We start from the raw sequence: 16,501 nt of genomic DNA on the forward strand, positions 1-16,501 counted from the left end.
AAAAAAAAAACAAAAAAAAAAACAAAAAACAGAAACCCACAGGGCAAACCTCCCATTCGAGCTCAGTGGCTGAGGGAGATTAGTGACCCTGCTGGAAGATGCAATACTGAATCACGATTCCACAAAGAAAGCTGGAGTCCTGTAGGTTTGGCTAATTCTGCTTGTCTCCTGCCCTTTACTCTTGTCTTAACTGTGCCATCTTGTCTATCCCCAAGGGTCAGCATCTCTGAAATCTAAACCTCTCACTTCCTTCTGAATCTGTGCCACACCTCTAACCGCCTGGGATGCTAAACATTACCTCGAACTACCGCCACCTAGAACCAACTGCTTACTGCTATGAATAGACACATTCCCCTACAGCCTTCCTAAATTTCAAACTAAGAGCCTTGACATGGCCAAGGTGCGAGAGTTTTGCTGCCCACATTCGAATAGTCAGAAATTGTCATGAATGAAGAGCTCATGTGTCCTGGCCACAAACTCTCACATGTCTATGGTCCCTTATAGCTCAGGACCTTCTCTTAGTTGGTCTAAGCAGCTGCAACACATTTCCTCCACCTTTCTTGCAACAAAGCAAGGAGACATTATTAAAGAAGGGCTTTGAGCAGCAAGTACCTCTGAAATGCCTTTAAGGACTTCTCTACCTCAGTAATGTTCATGCCAGGAGTTTCAAGACACTTAGATAATCTGTGAGGTCCAAACTGTTTTACAGAGAAGCTATTTGGGTGGTTCACTCCTGTATCATCAAGTTTCATGAGTTTTACGTGACTGGCTATATTGTTAACAGGCCAAACGCAGAAGCCGACAGCAAAAATCCAGATGCTGAAAGATAACACTCCATTTCTCTTCCACAGGCTAAGACCCTTTATATGAAATGTGAAGAACTAGAATATTTCAGATTTCAGAGATTTTTAGATTTTGGAATACTTATATATGTGGTCAAATGTGCTGAGAATTAGACACAATTATAACCATAAAGATTCACACGAGTGGTGAGGTGCACCTTTAATTCCAGCACTTCAGAGTCAGAGGCAGGCAGATCTCTATGAGTTTGAGGCCAACCTGCTCTACAAAATGAGTTCTAGCACAGCAAGGGCTGTGCTGAGAGACCCTGTCTCAAAGAGAGAAAACAACAGCAACAACATAAAAGTCACATTCCATTATCCTATAGTATTACCGAGGGTAATCTCACATGAATTATGTATTAATTTTATCCTTAAAACAAGGCATCGTGGGTATAATATTTCATTGTGACATCCTTTGAGATTTCAAATGTTCATGTTAGAGATATTCAACTGTCCTGAAGATCTGAAAACCTTGAACCCCTGTAGAAAGAACCCACAATGGGGCCAAGGGGATGGAGCCACAGATGAAAGCAAAGCCTGTGTAATACAGCCGGCCACACCCTGCTCCATCCACAGACTCCGTGTCTCTGAAGGGTGGCTCACTTCTGTACACTTAACAGTTTATAGTGTGGCAGAAATAAGCTCTGCTTTCACCTCCACATGCAACTGTGACACAGGCTTGCCCACAGGTGCACATGCATGTGTACATGCATGTGTACACGCATGCACAAACAAATAAACAAATCTTTAAATGAAAACCCCTGCAATGGTGGTTGCCACAGGCCTACACTGCAGGAACTGGAAGGAAACTGATGAAAGGATAAGATCTTCAGTTGTCGATAAGTTCTGAAAAGCTCATTATATATAGTATAGGGTGGGAACTGTACAATCAGCAATGAGCTGAAAGCTCAGAATATGTCAGGGGAATAAAGCTTGAGTTTCCACTACATACAGAAAAGTGATAGGCCCTGTAGGTTAATGAAACAAATGATTTTACATGTGCTTCAAAGCATCATGCCATAGGTATTAAAGATATACAGTGCTTCTATGTCAGTCATACTTAAATATAGCTAGAAAAACAAATGAAAGGTGACCTAGAAATTATCTAACAACCAGACATGAAATAAAAGCCCCATCTTTCTCAGAAATGCTATTAAGAGACATGTATTTTAAAGAAATATTTTAAGAGGCTACAGATAACTCAATGTGTAGGAACACTTGCTACAGAAATGATTTCCTCAACTCTGACCTCAGCATTCACTTAAAAGAGCCAGGCAGAGCCGGGCGGTGGTGGTGCACGCCTTTAATCCCAGCACTTGGGAAGCAGAGGCAGACGGATTTCTGTGTTCAAGTCCAGCCTGGTCTACAGAGTGAGTTCCAGGATGGCCAGGGCTACAAAGAGAAACCGTGTCTCAAAAAACAAAACAAAAACAAAAACTAAAAAATAAAAAAGAACCAGGCAGGACTGCACATACACCTCCTCCAGTCCTGGATTCCAGCACTGTGGGATATCCAGAGACAGATGGATGTCTTGGGTTTGTTGAGTGCCAGCTGAACTCCAGGATCAGGGAGAGACTCCAGGATCAAGGAGAGTCACAGAGCAGGACAGCACACACCCTCATTCAGCTTGTACACACACACTCACACATGCACACACACACAGAAGTAGGCATACATACCTGCACATGCATGCTACATACACACATCGCCTCCATGTTTCTGTCTTGAGTTTCTCCCTTCCATTCCCTCAGTGACAGAGTGCAAGCTGGAGTTAGGGTGCAGTACACCCGTCCCTCCTCAAGCTGCTTCCTCTTGGTGCTTTGTCACAGCAACAGACACCCTAACTTAGGCAGGATGTAATGCCCTTGTCTGACCTCCACGGGCAACAAGCACACACATGGTACACATACATGCACGCAGGCTAAACATGGGAAATAAAATACACAAAGTAAAATTAATAAATCAGAAAGTATCCATTTTCTTGTAGCTCTTAGATTTCTGGATGGATTATTATTACAAAGTTCTGATGTGATAGTTCTACTAAAACACCCAGTCTCTGAGAACTTGCCATTCTTTGTAAACTCAGTGAGACGGGAATCAGTCCAGGTCCCCATACTGCATTTAAGACTGGCTAGCAGTCGAATGCCCTTACCTATTCCAGAAGCTGGTGTGAAGGAACGGATTCTGTTAACAGCATCAAAGTCAAGGGATTGGAAATATCTCAAAGATGACTGTCCCATCTCCCAGACGAAAATGTCGATTGCATTCTGACTTCCTGGTTAAGAAATAAAAAGCAACAAGCTGTACAAAGATGACAACACTGCACAGCAGAACTAAAGGAAACTATTAAATTCAAGGAAACTTTCCACAGAAAACATCCATTTTAACAATTCAACTTGGTAGGGAACACAGCAATCACTTTCTGTTTTTATCACATAAAACCACACACACACACTAAGACATACAAGGAGACAGACTCTGTAACATGAAGCACACACACACACACACACACACAAACCAAGCTACACACAAGAAAGACCAAGAATAAACTGTGTCTGGGATGGAGAGATGGCTCAGTGGTTAAGAGTACTTGCTATTTTTCCAGAGGATCTAGGTTCAATTTCCAACACCCACATGGAGCTTATAGCTGTCTGTAATTTCAGGGGTCTGACACCCTCACACAGACATATATCCAGGCAAAACACCAATATATATGAAATAAAAAGCTAGAATTTTTGTTTTAAAAAAAGAATGTTTCCTTATTGATGATTATTGACATTTCATCCTTGAAACTGAAATAATAGGAAGAAAATATATTCTTATGCAGATTATATCTTGAATCAGTTTTATCAAATGTCACTAGACATTATTCTATAAATTTCTCATGACAGCCCAAGTACAGTCCTATAAATTTACCTATTCCAGAAGCTGCAGGAGTGGTGGGAGATTGACTATAAAATCTGTATACACATTTTCACATTACCTCTCTACTGCTCATTTTATAGGAATACAAGTTTAAACTGGTTCAGTCCAGCACAAAGTCACAGGTATAATGCTTTTTTTTTTTAAATCCACTTCTAACTGGCATTAGTCTAGGGATTATCAAAAAACACAACATTTTACATAAAACATATAATGCTGGGTAGTTTGGGGTAGTAACTGTACATACATTACTGCATTCACTCACCTAGAAATGTATTTTTGGCAAAAAATAAGTAAAAATCATCGCCCGAAGACAGAGCCTCAACTTGTGTTATCCCACTGATGGACAGTTCTTGAAAGTTAATAAACTGACTACCAGACCACATAAATAACAGGGGGGTTCGTCTGATGTTAGCTTGAGAAATGGCTAAGAAGACAGAGTCTCCCCTGCTGAACAAGGCCATGCCCAGTACACCTTGGACAGGCAATGTCTGATGCCAGGCAAAGTTGTTTCCATTCCATCTGAAAACCTGTAGGGAAAGTCCAAACACAAGCTCTTTATGACCAGGAATTCAACCTGGGACAATGCAGCACGGTCATAAACCACAACTCCTGCAGCCTACTGCTTAGTGGAGTGAGGGTAATGTGGGGAATAGAAAAGTAATAAAATTGAATATCTCTCTCTCTCTCTCTTCCTCTCTCTCTCTCTCTCTCTTTCTCTCTCTTTCCCTCTCTCCCTCCCTACTTATTCCCTTCACCCTCTCCCTTATATCTGTGTGTGTTTGTGTATGTGTGTTTGTTTGTGACAAAGAGAAGTTATTTGAGAAGAAATTAGTATAAAATATATGGAGAGGTAAACAAAGCAGAAAACCAAAAATTGAAAAGAATCAAACTGAATATAAAAACTAAAATACTTGATGCCTCCACATCTTCAACAGCACCTCAAACAACAGAACAGAGAGACATTTTCACCTGAGGATAGCAGCCTTGTTTTCTGTCATCGTGGTAGCAAGGCATATATAGGGCTTCAGGATAAACATCCAGAGTCTACCTTAGGAGGAAGTTAATAATTCACCTGGCTCACTCTACAACCTGCTCACTTTTATAGAGCATTGTAGTGTATAGGTAAAGTTTGGACTTCCAGACAAGCTTTAGGCTTGGGGCGATGGGTACATCCAAGGCCCCATCAATTATCAAGAAGAGATAACTGAGCTATCAATAAGTAAAGACTGCACACTGAGACAGTACTGAGCATGACAGTTAAGATGATAGAGCACAGAATATGGATGTCCTGAGGAAGTCAAGTTAGACATGCTAGCTCCGAAGACAGAACATTTGTCTTGTTCTAGGCAAAGATTAATCCATCCTGGCACAACATGAAGGGAATGGGGAACTGGAAATGTAAGGCTGTCCCTGTTCTTGGGGCGATAGTAGTTCAGATGTGAGTCTCTGAGACAGTAAAATATAAGTAAAAATGATCCCATCAAGGCATGCTGCAGTAGTGAGCTAGAAAAACGAGGAAAGGATGGCAAAATGCTATATAACATACAGACATTAAAGACAGTCAGTCTATATTAAAGACACAGTCTATTTAAAAGACTATATAAAAATGTGAAATCTTTGTAAGTGCAATTGTAAGTTGTTAAGTAGTTTTAAAATGACTAATAACACAAAGTAATATTGTGTAGGAAGGTAATTGCAGACAAGTGACAGAAAATAGGTCTGCAGAGGTGAGAAGATGCTAGAGATGGGTTGCAAGGGTTCTAAGTGACTCAGGGAGAAATGGTATGAAAATGTCTTAGTGGAAAGTAAGAAGTGGACAGATGAGACTGTGTTCCAAATAGTATTGAGACACTCAAAAAAGTACTTTATGATAACCAGATATAAAAGGATAATTAACCAGAGGCTATCCCATAATTCCTCTTGAATAATTCTACCTTATGGGGGTGCTATTTTCTGACATAAAAACGAGACCAGTCATATGAAGAACATTTTAAGTTCAGGCCACGCTGTTATATATTACATGCTGAAAGTGTATATGAGTGACATGGGAAGAAACAGACACAGGTGTCTATCCTACAGAGGAAAGGTTGCAGGCGTGATTTGGAAGACACTGGCCTACAGTGTATGTCAAACCACAGACTTATGAAACTACCCAGAGCAAGGACACAGAAAGAAAAATATAAATTAAAACTGAATTCTAAAAAAGCCCCAAGACAACTCAGTTTAGAAAGAAAGTGGGAAATGACAGTAGTGTCTGGGAAGGATGGGCAGGGAGTAGGGGAAGCAGAAGAAATAGAGGGAGGGACTAAGAGAGGGAGGAAAGGAGGAAAGGGAGGAGAGGGGAGGGCAAGGGAGTGCAGGGAAGATGGTGACAGATGAGGGAAAAAGAGGACGATGGAGAACATTGATTTGTGCAAGAGAAAAGATGTTTCAAGTTTGAGGCCATGCTGACCACCATGTGGTAAATCACAGCGAGGATACACCAATCCCAGAAGACGGGACAACCCAGTCGCCATTGGTGGAAAGTAGTATTAACTATGTTTCTTGTTTAATGATAAAGGATTCTGGCCAAAGCACCTTCGTGAAGGGTTCATTTGGTCCACAGCTCCGGGATACGGTCCATCACAGTGGGCAATGCACAGCAGTGGGAACCAGGGCAGCTGGTCAGCCTGTATTCACTGCCCAGAGATGGGAGGATGAGTGCTCAGTCCGCTTTCACTGCTCTACAGAATGGTGCTGGTGGAGTAAAGATGGGTTTCTCACCTCAGGTAACCTGATCTACATAATCCTCATTGTCATAGCCAAAGACTAGCTATATCTAGAGTCTGTCAAGTTGACCATGGAAGTCAGACCAAGTGAGGAGTGATTTCCTTATATCACAGAGAGAGAAAGAGAGAGAGACAGAGAGAGAGATTAAGAGAGGGAAAGAGGGAGAGAGACAGAGACAGAGAGAGATTGAGAGAGGGAGAGAGATAGAGATGGAGATAGATGGAGAGAGATGGAAAGAGATGGAGAGAGACAGAGAGTATCAGGGAAGAGAGGCTTTCTTTTTAAACTGGACAGTGCTTGAACGTTATGCTCACTGTATGCCAACAGGGAGGGATAAGCCAGCCTATGAAGGCAAGAAGGGCGTCAGTGTGAGAGGAAAAGCTTCCATAGACAGGGGTCCACGGTGATGGCAAGTGGGAGTAAGGCTGGGTTCAAGTGTTGTACAAGTAGTAAGATTCCTTCTGAAAGATTTCGTTCCTTATGGAAGATAGTATAGAACGTACATCATCTTCTATTTTGCTTAATCTTACAAATATGAATTGCACTTAAGAATGTATAGAAAAAGGAAGATTCTTTTTAACCAAGAATAATGGCAGGAGAGCCATTAGCTGAAAATAAAGAGGTAAGAAGCATGTATGGAAGGAAGCCTAGGAGACAAACCTCAAAGATCACAAGATGTAGTGTGCCAGAGAAGTGTGAAGTGTGGGCTGCGGTACCAAGTGCCCACTTGGCAATGGTAACCGTGACTCTTTTCTGATACCATCTGTTGAGCTGGGATTTTTTCTCCATAGTGCTTTCCAACTTGATTAGCCCCTAATCAGATGCTTCTGCTATTATTAGATTGGCTTTCTCTCCTGAAGAAAAATCTAATATTTTAACCCTAGTCTTCAAAAACTATGTCCAAGCAGTATTATTCTACATTACCACCATGAAATTATGGCATTTTATAAATCCTATAAATAGAGACCAATTTTAATTAGCATGTTTTAGAAGGGAGGAAATTTTCACTTTAAGAGAATCACACCTGAGTTAATTCAGAATCATTTCTTTGACTTGCAATGATGAAGTAGTCTTGACTATCTGAGGTGAAATGTCTTACTTGACAACTTCCCGAAATAACAATTGTCTGTACCTGAAAACAGAGGGATTAAACCAGTGAAGGAAGCAGCTGAAGTTGGTAGCAGCATGCATTAGACCTGACTTAACATTCGAAAGGGTGTTTAATTTGTAGGCTATGCACTCATAAGTATCAATTGGAGACAAAAAATAGTCTTGAATTTAGATACTTGTTACAATGTGTATCAAATTGCAAAAAGAGTTCTTTTGTACTTTAACATAGAACATAAAGCATTCTCCATTTTAATTCTTCTTACAAATCTGAATTGCACTTAAATAAAGAATCTACAGAAAAAGGAAGATTTTTTTTTTTACCAGGAATAATCTGAATCCAGAAGTGAGCATGTACACACTGTTAATGGAAGGCTTTTCTCCATTTCTTTCCCCATGAGTAATCACAAGATATGGGGAAACACCAATAGTAAAGGCCTCACAAGCTTTAGGACTTTCTACATTTAAGTCCTAGGAAACAGAAATGATATCAGTAATTAGTGCTGCATCAAAGTTTTGACATACATTTTATTTTGTGCACCATAAATCAAATAGGGATGCTTACCTCAACTGGAACAAAAGTCCCTTGCCATCGATAAACAACTACTGAGGATTTTCTTAACATCACACCATAAACTGAATCTTCAACATGAAAGAAACACCAGTCTAATGCTGTCTCACCAAAAAAACTTTGAAATATTGAAAAGACAACGTCCATTCCCCCTAAAATAATAAAATAAATATTAATGTGTATATAATTACATCTGAATCTTATCTCATTTGGCATTATTTAAAGAGTGAAGCTAGTGGATGTGTTAGAAAGATGATGATGGTAATGAAGAGGAGGAGGGTGTGTGTGTGTGCGTGTGTGTTTGTGTACATGTGTGTGCATGTAGGTATGTGCATGTTGTGTATAAAAGAGAATAGACACAAGCAGTTCTAAACCACACTTAGTGCACCCTCTTTCCTCAAATCATACTTCTTTGATAATTTCTCTCTTAGATGGTGGCTTGAACTTCCCCTCAACTGTATAAGCTAGAAACATGGAGTCTACCACAACATCTCACTCGCCATCACAGACAATCCATCCCTGGAGTCTACCACATCTTACTCGCCGTCACAGACAATCCATCCCTGCAGTCTACCACATCTCACTTGCCATCACAGACAATCCATCCCTGGAGTCTACCACATCTTACTCGCCGTCACAGACAATCCATCCCTGGAGTCTATCACATCTCACTCACCATCACAGACAATCCATTCCTGGAGTCTACCACATCTCACTCGCCGTCACAGACAATCCATCCCTGCAGTCTACCACATCTCACTTGCCATCACAGACAATCCATTCCTGGGGCTAAGCTACCTCGCCTGCTGCCTCCTTGTTCATCCTCTGCATCTTCTCCTCTCTTCTACATAAACAATTCTTCACATGACACTCTGAACAATGTCTATAAAGTATAAATATGGTCATGCTACAGCATTCTTAGGTGTACCTAAACCACCGAGAGGATTTTCCTTAAAGCTAGGATGAGTATGGCATCCAAGAGATGTTTCAAGTTCTTTAATGATCTAGCCCTACCTAACTACTCAAGGTAAATATTCTCTCTTACTTCTCTGTTCACTGTCCATTCTATATTTTCTCTTATATACCAGTTTATGACTCAAGTCTCCAGCCTTGACAGCCATTCACTGCTGTCTCCAGCCTCTTCCAGCCCAATGCTTCACATCCAATCCTCATTCATCGGTCTTAGTGCAATTATTGATTCTCCTTAGAAATACCCATCTTGTATTTTCTAAGAGAGAGAGAGAGAGAGAGAGAGAGAGAGAGAGAGAGAGAGAGAGAGTGAAAGAGAGATTGAATATGTGCCATGTGTATGGGTGCCTGCAGAGGCCAGAAGAGGGTGTCAGAGCTCATGATCTAGAGTTCCAGGCAATTGTGAACCTGACTTGGGTGGTAGAACAGAATTCAGGTCCTCTAAAAGAGAATCCAGTACTCATAACTGTAGAGCCATCTCTTCAGCCCTCACATACATTTTACTACTTCCAATTTCCCCAAAAGCATTATTGTTATTTGCAATGCAAATTTATTTTTTTATTTCCTATAGTTATTTCTGGGCATGCCTAAATGCTAAGCTCTGTGAGCTGAGTTCCAAGTCTAGTGCATGAATAATGCACAGTAAATACTATGGATCCAATAACAGAATCAAGTACCCGTTCTGTTGGTAATACACCACATATGGAAAGAAAGCTAAACGTACTCATGCCAAAAGCTGTTTCAGATACTGTCTCCCACTGTACACTCACAGCCAAATCAAGGCCATTTGTACGTGACACATTGAGGTACACACTCCTGTTGGATTCTTCAACATCTATAGAAGTAGCCCTAAAAGAAAAACAAATGGGTTTTGGAAAGCAGAAGAGAATAATTTCTAAATATTTAAAATACATATTACACTGCCAGCATATTATTTGATATACTTGTAAGCCTGTACACACCAATGAGACCCACACATTTTATACAATGGAGGACTAGACTCTAGTATTCAAATGAATTCAATTATGGAGAATTTTTAAATAAAAAATACAAATGTGACACTCCAATGTTATCATAACAATGATTAAATATCTGTCACTTTATAATATATATCAAACAATATCACCATTCTAAGCTCTCTCCATATAAAACTCAGATAACTCCTTAGAAATAGGTGAAGTAGGAGAGGTTTAGCCTATTAATAACATTAGATGCCTTACTTATTTTAAGAAATAAAATATAAATATTTGTCAGCTCCCAGATATATTAAAAACAATGAGATATTAATTTCTATCTACATCTTCTCAGTTCAAAAGTCTTAATAATTTTGCTTCAAAATGTTAATTCTTTATAAATAACCCATACCTATTTTCAACAGCAGAGATACTGAATAGTCCCAAAGGAGCCTGGTTTTGCAAAACTGTTATCAAGGTTTGAACATGGGCTCCTAGTCTAGCACCTCCTGTTGGATTAAACAGGGTGCAGACAAAATGCTCGTCCATTTCTGGTTCCGTGTCTAATATGGCAGAGATGTGCAGGGCCTGAAACACAATGGAAGAATAAAGATAATAGAATATGGTCATTTTTGAAAGACACACTTATAGAAATTTACTACACATTTTCATAACATATGTTTTGAAAAATGTCTTCTATTTATTTATATTTGATTTCCATCATGTAGTGACCACAATTGTTTCAAGTTCCTACCTTATGGATTTGCAACACTGTGATCTGCTGCCCTAGAGTGTCTGAAAAGTAATAGTTGCCAGCATTTAAAAAACAATCTTAGTTGGGGATGGAGAGAGGGCTCCGCAGTTAAGAGTTCCTGCTGCTACCCTAGAGAACCCAAACTTAGTCCCAGCAGGTCTATACAAGGCAGCCCACAGGGATGTAACCCCAGTCCTAGGAGACAGGATGCTCTCTTCTGGCCTAGATGGGAATCTGCATCCATGTGAACAGACACATACAAACCAATGTCCATGCATAATTTTAAAATAAAACACTATTTTTAAAGTTCTTGAAAAACACTGATTACCAGGTTAAATTCATGTGCAGATTTCTGTAACATTTTTGTCCTATCTGGGCTACATAATTTCTGAAAATTATGTCGTCTGGAAATGACTAGCTAGAAGCAGGGACAGGCAGAGTGAGTAGAGACTAGAACCAATCCAAATGCTGGCCAGCAGCGGAATAAAAGGGCTGTGGCCTCAGAATGCAGCACAGTAATGGGGAAATGAACCAGCCACTGACACGTGCGACCATATGCTCCCAGCATGCTGAGTGAAAGGTGTCAACAGAAACTTGTAACAGCTGAACAACCCTGTCTCTGCAGAGCAAGATAGTCCTAGATTTTAAAAGTTGGAAAGCTGCTTTCTCTAGAAAGAGCAAAGGTCAAAAAGAGATGCTTCTCAATAACAGTTAGACATCTTCCTCTGCATGGTAGACATATGTACACATCACATCTTTAAAGTCATTTCCCTATATGCTTAGGGACTGTGTACCTTACAACTTACATTTTAAAATTAAAGTGTGGGAGGCAGTTGGATTAGTTCAAAATTTATTTAATTTCTCCTAACAATTAATTTTTTTAGTGAACATTTCAAAGATCTTAAAAATATAAGACAAGTTCAAGGAAAGACAAAATAAAATGTAATTTTAACACAAGAATAAAATATGAATGAAATAATAGCAAATTCACAAAACACTTATGCTTTAAGTTTTTATATCATTTCAAAATTGGAGTGGATCTTTAAGGAAATCAATTAAAGGTTTAGATTTTCAAGAATACCAAAGTGTGAACTTGGAGAACTTGCTGACGTTTATACACATATGAGGGCTGAGAATGTGGGTGAGCTGTAGTGTGCTTGCAAGCATTCCCAAGGCCCTGGGTCTAACCTATATCACAGAAAACAGACTTCTTCAATCATTAGGTTACTTCCAATGTTCAATCACTATAAGTATACTAGTTTAGCACTGTATATGGCTGTAAAAGGCATAAGATAATGTAACCAAATATTTTTAACTGTGTCTCAAAAATAAAGCTGTGCGGGTGGAGAGATGGTTCAAGTGGTTACGAACCCTGGCTTCTCTTCCAGAGAACCTGGGTTCAATTCCGACCCATATGGGGGCTGAGTTCAGTTCAGCACCCACATGGCAGCTCACAACTATCTGTAACTCCATTCCCAAAGAACCCAGTGCCCCGCTTCTGACCTCCACAGGCACCAGACACACATGTGGTACACACACACACACACACACACACACACACACACACACGGTCAAACACTCATATACATATAAATAAAATAAATCTAAAACAAAGTTTTAATAAAATTGAGTTCCAAACTTAAAAAAGGTCTTATACAGAAAAGGAAGATTGGAAGGCATGTTTTATTTTATTTTATTTTTAGTAGACTGTATTCATAACTAATCTCAAATCAGGCAGTTTTTCCTCTAAACTCCTGTTTGTCTGTTCATCTGAAATATGGCAGGCAAGAATGAAAGGCCAAGCATAAAAGTCTCTTTTGGCTAATGTTCTCACTGACAATATACAAGAAAAATACCATTTAAATGATTTTAGAATATTTTTTTAGATTTAATTTTTTATTCCATGTGTGCTTTATTTGTATGTATACCTGCATGCCAGAAGTGGGCATCAGATCCCCGTATAGATGGTTGTGAGCCACCATGTGGTTGCTGGGAATTGAACTGAGGACCTCTGGAAGAGCAGCCAGTGCTGAGCAATCTCTCCAGTCCCTAATTTTAAATTTTAAAATGCTAGTTACACATTCTAATTCTTGCATATTCCTCTACCACAGTAACAGACAATTTCCCAGGCTGCCATCTGTGTACACTTCATAACTCTGAAATGCTTACCATGCACTCTAGCGCCAATGTCTCTCTCCTTTAAGAAGGTTTTTTGCTTTGTTATTTAAGAACCAAGGGGGCACACTTCTGAGGGAAAAAATTTTAAATAATAAAAATAATCTTGGGTTCTTATTAAAGATATTAAAGGTTCAACTGTACCTTGTAGCGAACGCCCTCCTCTAGAACAATGAAGCCCTTGGAAGGAGCCAGATCCTTAGATTCAGTTGAGGAGTTGGCTTCTGTCACAGCAAACTGAACTGCCACCGTTCCAAATAGACCTTGGGCTGGCTCCCGAACAATGATTAAGACTGCTACACTCTCCTGCACGTAGAGAGATGTCGGTTCCCTGAGGAATATGTGCCCACTGTTGTTAAAGGACAGAACTCCAGGACCATCGTCATTGGCAAGGACAGTAATCAAAGCTGTTAAAACAAGAACATCCATGAAACAACTGAAGAATGAATGCTACAAATCCTAACGAGTATTCTCACAACTGACAGTGTAATCTGTATTAACTTAGTTTTCGCCACAGTCCATGAGGGAGAATCTTTTACTATCCCCACCTTGTGTCAGACTATACACAGATACTTATAGGTCAGGCAGTGGTGGCGCACGCCTTTAATCCCAGCGTTTGGGAGGCAGAGGCAGGTGGATTTCTGAGTTCGAGGATAGCCTGGTCTACAGAGTGAGTTCCAGGACAGCCAGGGCTAGACAGAGAAACCCTGACTTAAAAAACAAAAACAAAAAAACAAAAACAAAAAACAAAAAACAAACAAAAAAGAGCTCGTGGTGCACAGGTGCGGGCTCTCTTCTCCGTACAGTCACTCCCGGTCTGGGCTGTGTGGTTGTGTGGTAGTGCAGCGGTGGCAGCGGCAGCGGAGGCAGCGGCGCATCTTGTACACCATGAGCGGCATCAGCAGCGAGGAGTGCGCCGCGTCCTTCACCCTTGAGTACCGCGTCTTCCTCAAAAATGATAAAGGCCAGTATATTTCTCCATTCCACGATGTTCCAGTTTATGCAGACAAGGATGTGTTCCACATGGTGGTGGAGGTTCCACGCTGGTCCAATGCAAAAATGGAGATTGCTACAAAGGACCCTTTAAACTCAATTAAGCAAGATGTGAAAAAGAGAAAGCTCCGCTATGTTGCGAATATGTTTCCTTATAAAGGGTATATCTGGAACTACAGCGCCATCCGTCAGACATGGGAAGACCCTGGACACAGTGACAAGCACACTGACTGCTGTGGTGACAGCGACCCAATTGACGTTTGTGAAATTGGAAGCAAGGTGTGTCCCAGAGGTGAGATAATCAGGGTGAAGGTCCTGGACATACTGGCTATGATCGACGAGGGCGAGACCGACTGTAAGGTCAATGCCATTAATGTGGACGACCCAAACGCAGCCAACTATAACGATATTTCTGATGTCGAACAGCTGAAACCTGGCTACTTAGAAGCTACTTTTGATTGGTTTAGAAGGTATAAGGTTCCTGATGGGAAACCAGAAAATGAGTTTGCATTCAATGCAGAATTTGAAGACAAGGGAGTTTGCAGTTGACATTATTAAAAACACCCACGATTACTGGAAAGCATTAGTAACTAAGAAAACAGATGGGAAGGGAATCAGTTGCATGAACACCACAGTGTCGGAGAGCCCCTTCAAATATGATCCTGATGCTGCCAAAGCCATTGTGGATCTTTTGCCACCACCATGTGAATCTGCCTGCTCACTACCAACAGATGGGCACTTTCTATCACTCTGGCCCCTCAGATTCCATGTGGACACTATGGGAGGGACCCTGCATGGGCTATGTTCTACATCCTCATCCAAACACTGCCTGCTCCATTCAGAAAAATAGCCCCAACCCGACCCCTCTTTAGATCTTCGAACTTTCTGTAACAGTGGATAAGTAGTTCCATCACCAGAAAAACTGATGAGATCCCTCTGGAATACGAGCTCTATGGCCGCATCCTGTTCACCTGGAAGCATTAGATGCAAAAGTGTAGTAGCTTTTCAAAGCTCTAAATTTCTGTAGCTCACCCAATGAAGTAGACTCTGCTGTGACTGGCCCAATATGTTAGAAGGTTAGCCAGCTAGACACCTCACTCCTCAACCAAGACAGCTTTCACTAAACGTTAGCTCTCAAAGCCGAGGGGACACGGAAGTCATTTGTGCATGGATGTACAGAGTGGACAGCTATTGGATGTACATGTTTACTGTGGTAGGAAATAAAATTATTTTACTGGAGGACGAGGAGGAGGAGGAGGAGGAGGAGGAGGAGGAGGAGGAGGAGGAGGAGAAGTTGTTACAACGCTGGAAGGTAACAGAACTATAGTACAAGCCAGGAAGTCAGCTTCAAGATCTTTATTATTCTTACAGTTATCTACGTATTCATTTATCTGTGGGTAGAGCACATTAGAGTGTGTGTATATGTGGAAGTCAAGAGGACAACTTGTGGAAATCCATCATATAAATCCCAGGGGTCAAACTCGGATCATCAAGCTTGGTGGCAAACACCTTTACCTTAAGGTGAGCCATCCTGCCAGCCAAGACATATAGACTTAAGCATTATCATATCTTTATATATCAGTTGTCATTGACTGAAAATGTAACAGTAAATGGATCTCATTCAAAATAGATAATTGACACAGAAATTGATGTGAAAATAAAAGAAAGATGGACACAAAATGTTGATTGTGACCACCTTGTCTCTCCTTTGATCCACTTTCATGTCCCTTTAAATAGCTCATGTTTGAACTGTAGAACCTCTCTCTATCCCTCTCTCCCCTCTCTCTCCCTCCCTTCTCCTTCTCTCTCTCTCTCCTCTCTCTTTACCTCCCATCCCTCCTTCTTCCTGCCTCTCTTTCTCTCTTTCATCAACTCATGCCAGAGCCAGTAGGCAAGCTAGTGAGGAATTGTCTTGAACAATGACTAAGGTGGGTTATCCTCCCCAATGTGCTTTAGCAATGGTGTTTATCACAGAAGCAAAGCCAAACTAGGACATTGATAAGAATAAATTTTATATTGAAAATCAATAGGTAATAAAAGCCCATCTTTAAAATTTAGGGTAGTAGCTTTACACTTTAGAATAAAAATAAATGTATATTCTTGTCTCATATATTATTATCATCAATAAATAATTTCCTATGTTAAAAGTAACCACATACAAATCAAATTACACATTTTTCAGAAAAATATAGTAAAATATGTTGTTTTGGGGGAAAAGCAAATCAAATTTAAAATTAGCAATAAAAGTGATATTTTAAAACAGTTTATAATAAAAGATAACATAATGAACTTAAAACATAAGAACAAGCTCAGAAGATTACCTATAAAATGTCTAGTAATTGAGCCTGTCTGCTCGTCCTGGCTCTAGAGCAGCCACATGTTCTCAGGCAGCACCAGCCTCATCACTGTGACATGATGATAAAGGCTGGAGTGAATGGATTTT

General features: G+C 40.4%; 1 protein-coding gene and 1 pseudogene across 4 annotated transcripts in view; one reads left to right on the forward strand and one right to left on the reverse strand.

Moving 5' to 3' along the window:
• Window positions 1–16,501, reverse strand: part of Adgrv1 (adhesion G protein-coupled receptor V1) — a 543,529-nt gene that overhangs the window by 400,950 nt on the left and 126,078 nt on the right. For all 4 annotated transcript variants that reach the window (XM_031360570.1, XM_031360571.1, XM_031360569.1 and 1 more), the window contains 8 exons: window positions 13,210–13,472; window positions 10,549–10,724; window positions 9,908–10,032; window positions 8,209–8,366; window positions 7,968–8,114; window positions 7,561–7,668; window positions 4,030–4,294; window positions 2,995–3,117 (listed from right to left, as the gene is read on the reverse strand). In XM_031360570.1, the coding sequence (XP_031216430.1) occupies window positions 2,995–3,117; window positions 4,030–4,294; window positions 7,561–7,668; window positions 7,968–8,114; window positions 8,209–8,366; window positions 9,908–10,032; window positions 10,549–10,724; window positions 13,210–13,472 (1,365 nt within the window). The remainder of the gene's footprint in view (window positions 1–2,994; window positions 3,118–4,029; window positions 4,295–7,560; window positions 7,669–7,967; window positions 8,115–8,208; window positions 8,367–9,907; window positions 10,033–10,548; window positions 10,725–13,209; window positions 13,473–16,501) is intronic.
• LOC116083795 lies at window positions 13,954–14,984 on the forward strand (annotated as a pseudogene).

This window comes from Mastomys coucha, unplaced genomic scaffold (genome assembly GCF_008632895.1).
Source record: "Mastomys coucha isolate ucsf_1 unplaced genomic scaffold, UCSF_Mcou_1 pScaffold8, whole genome shotgun sequence".
In the NCBI taxonomy this organism is placed as follows: domain Eukaryota; kingdom Metazoa; phylum Chordata; class Mammalia; order Rodentia; family Muridae; genus Mastomys; species Mastomys coucha.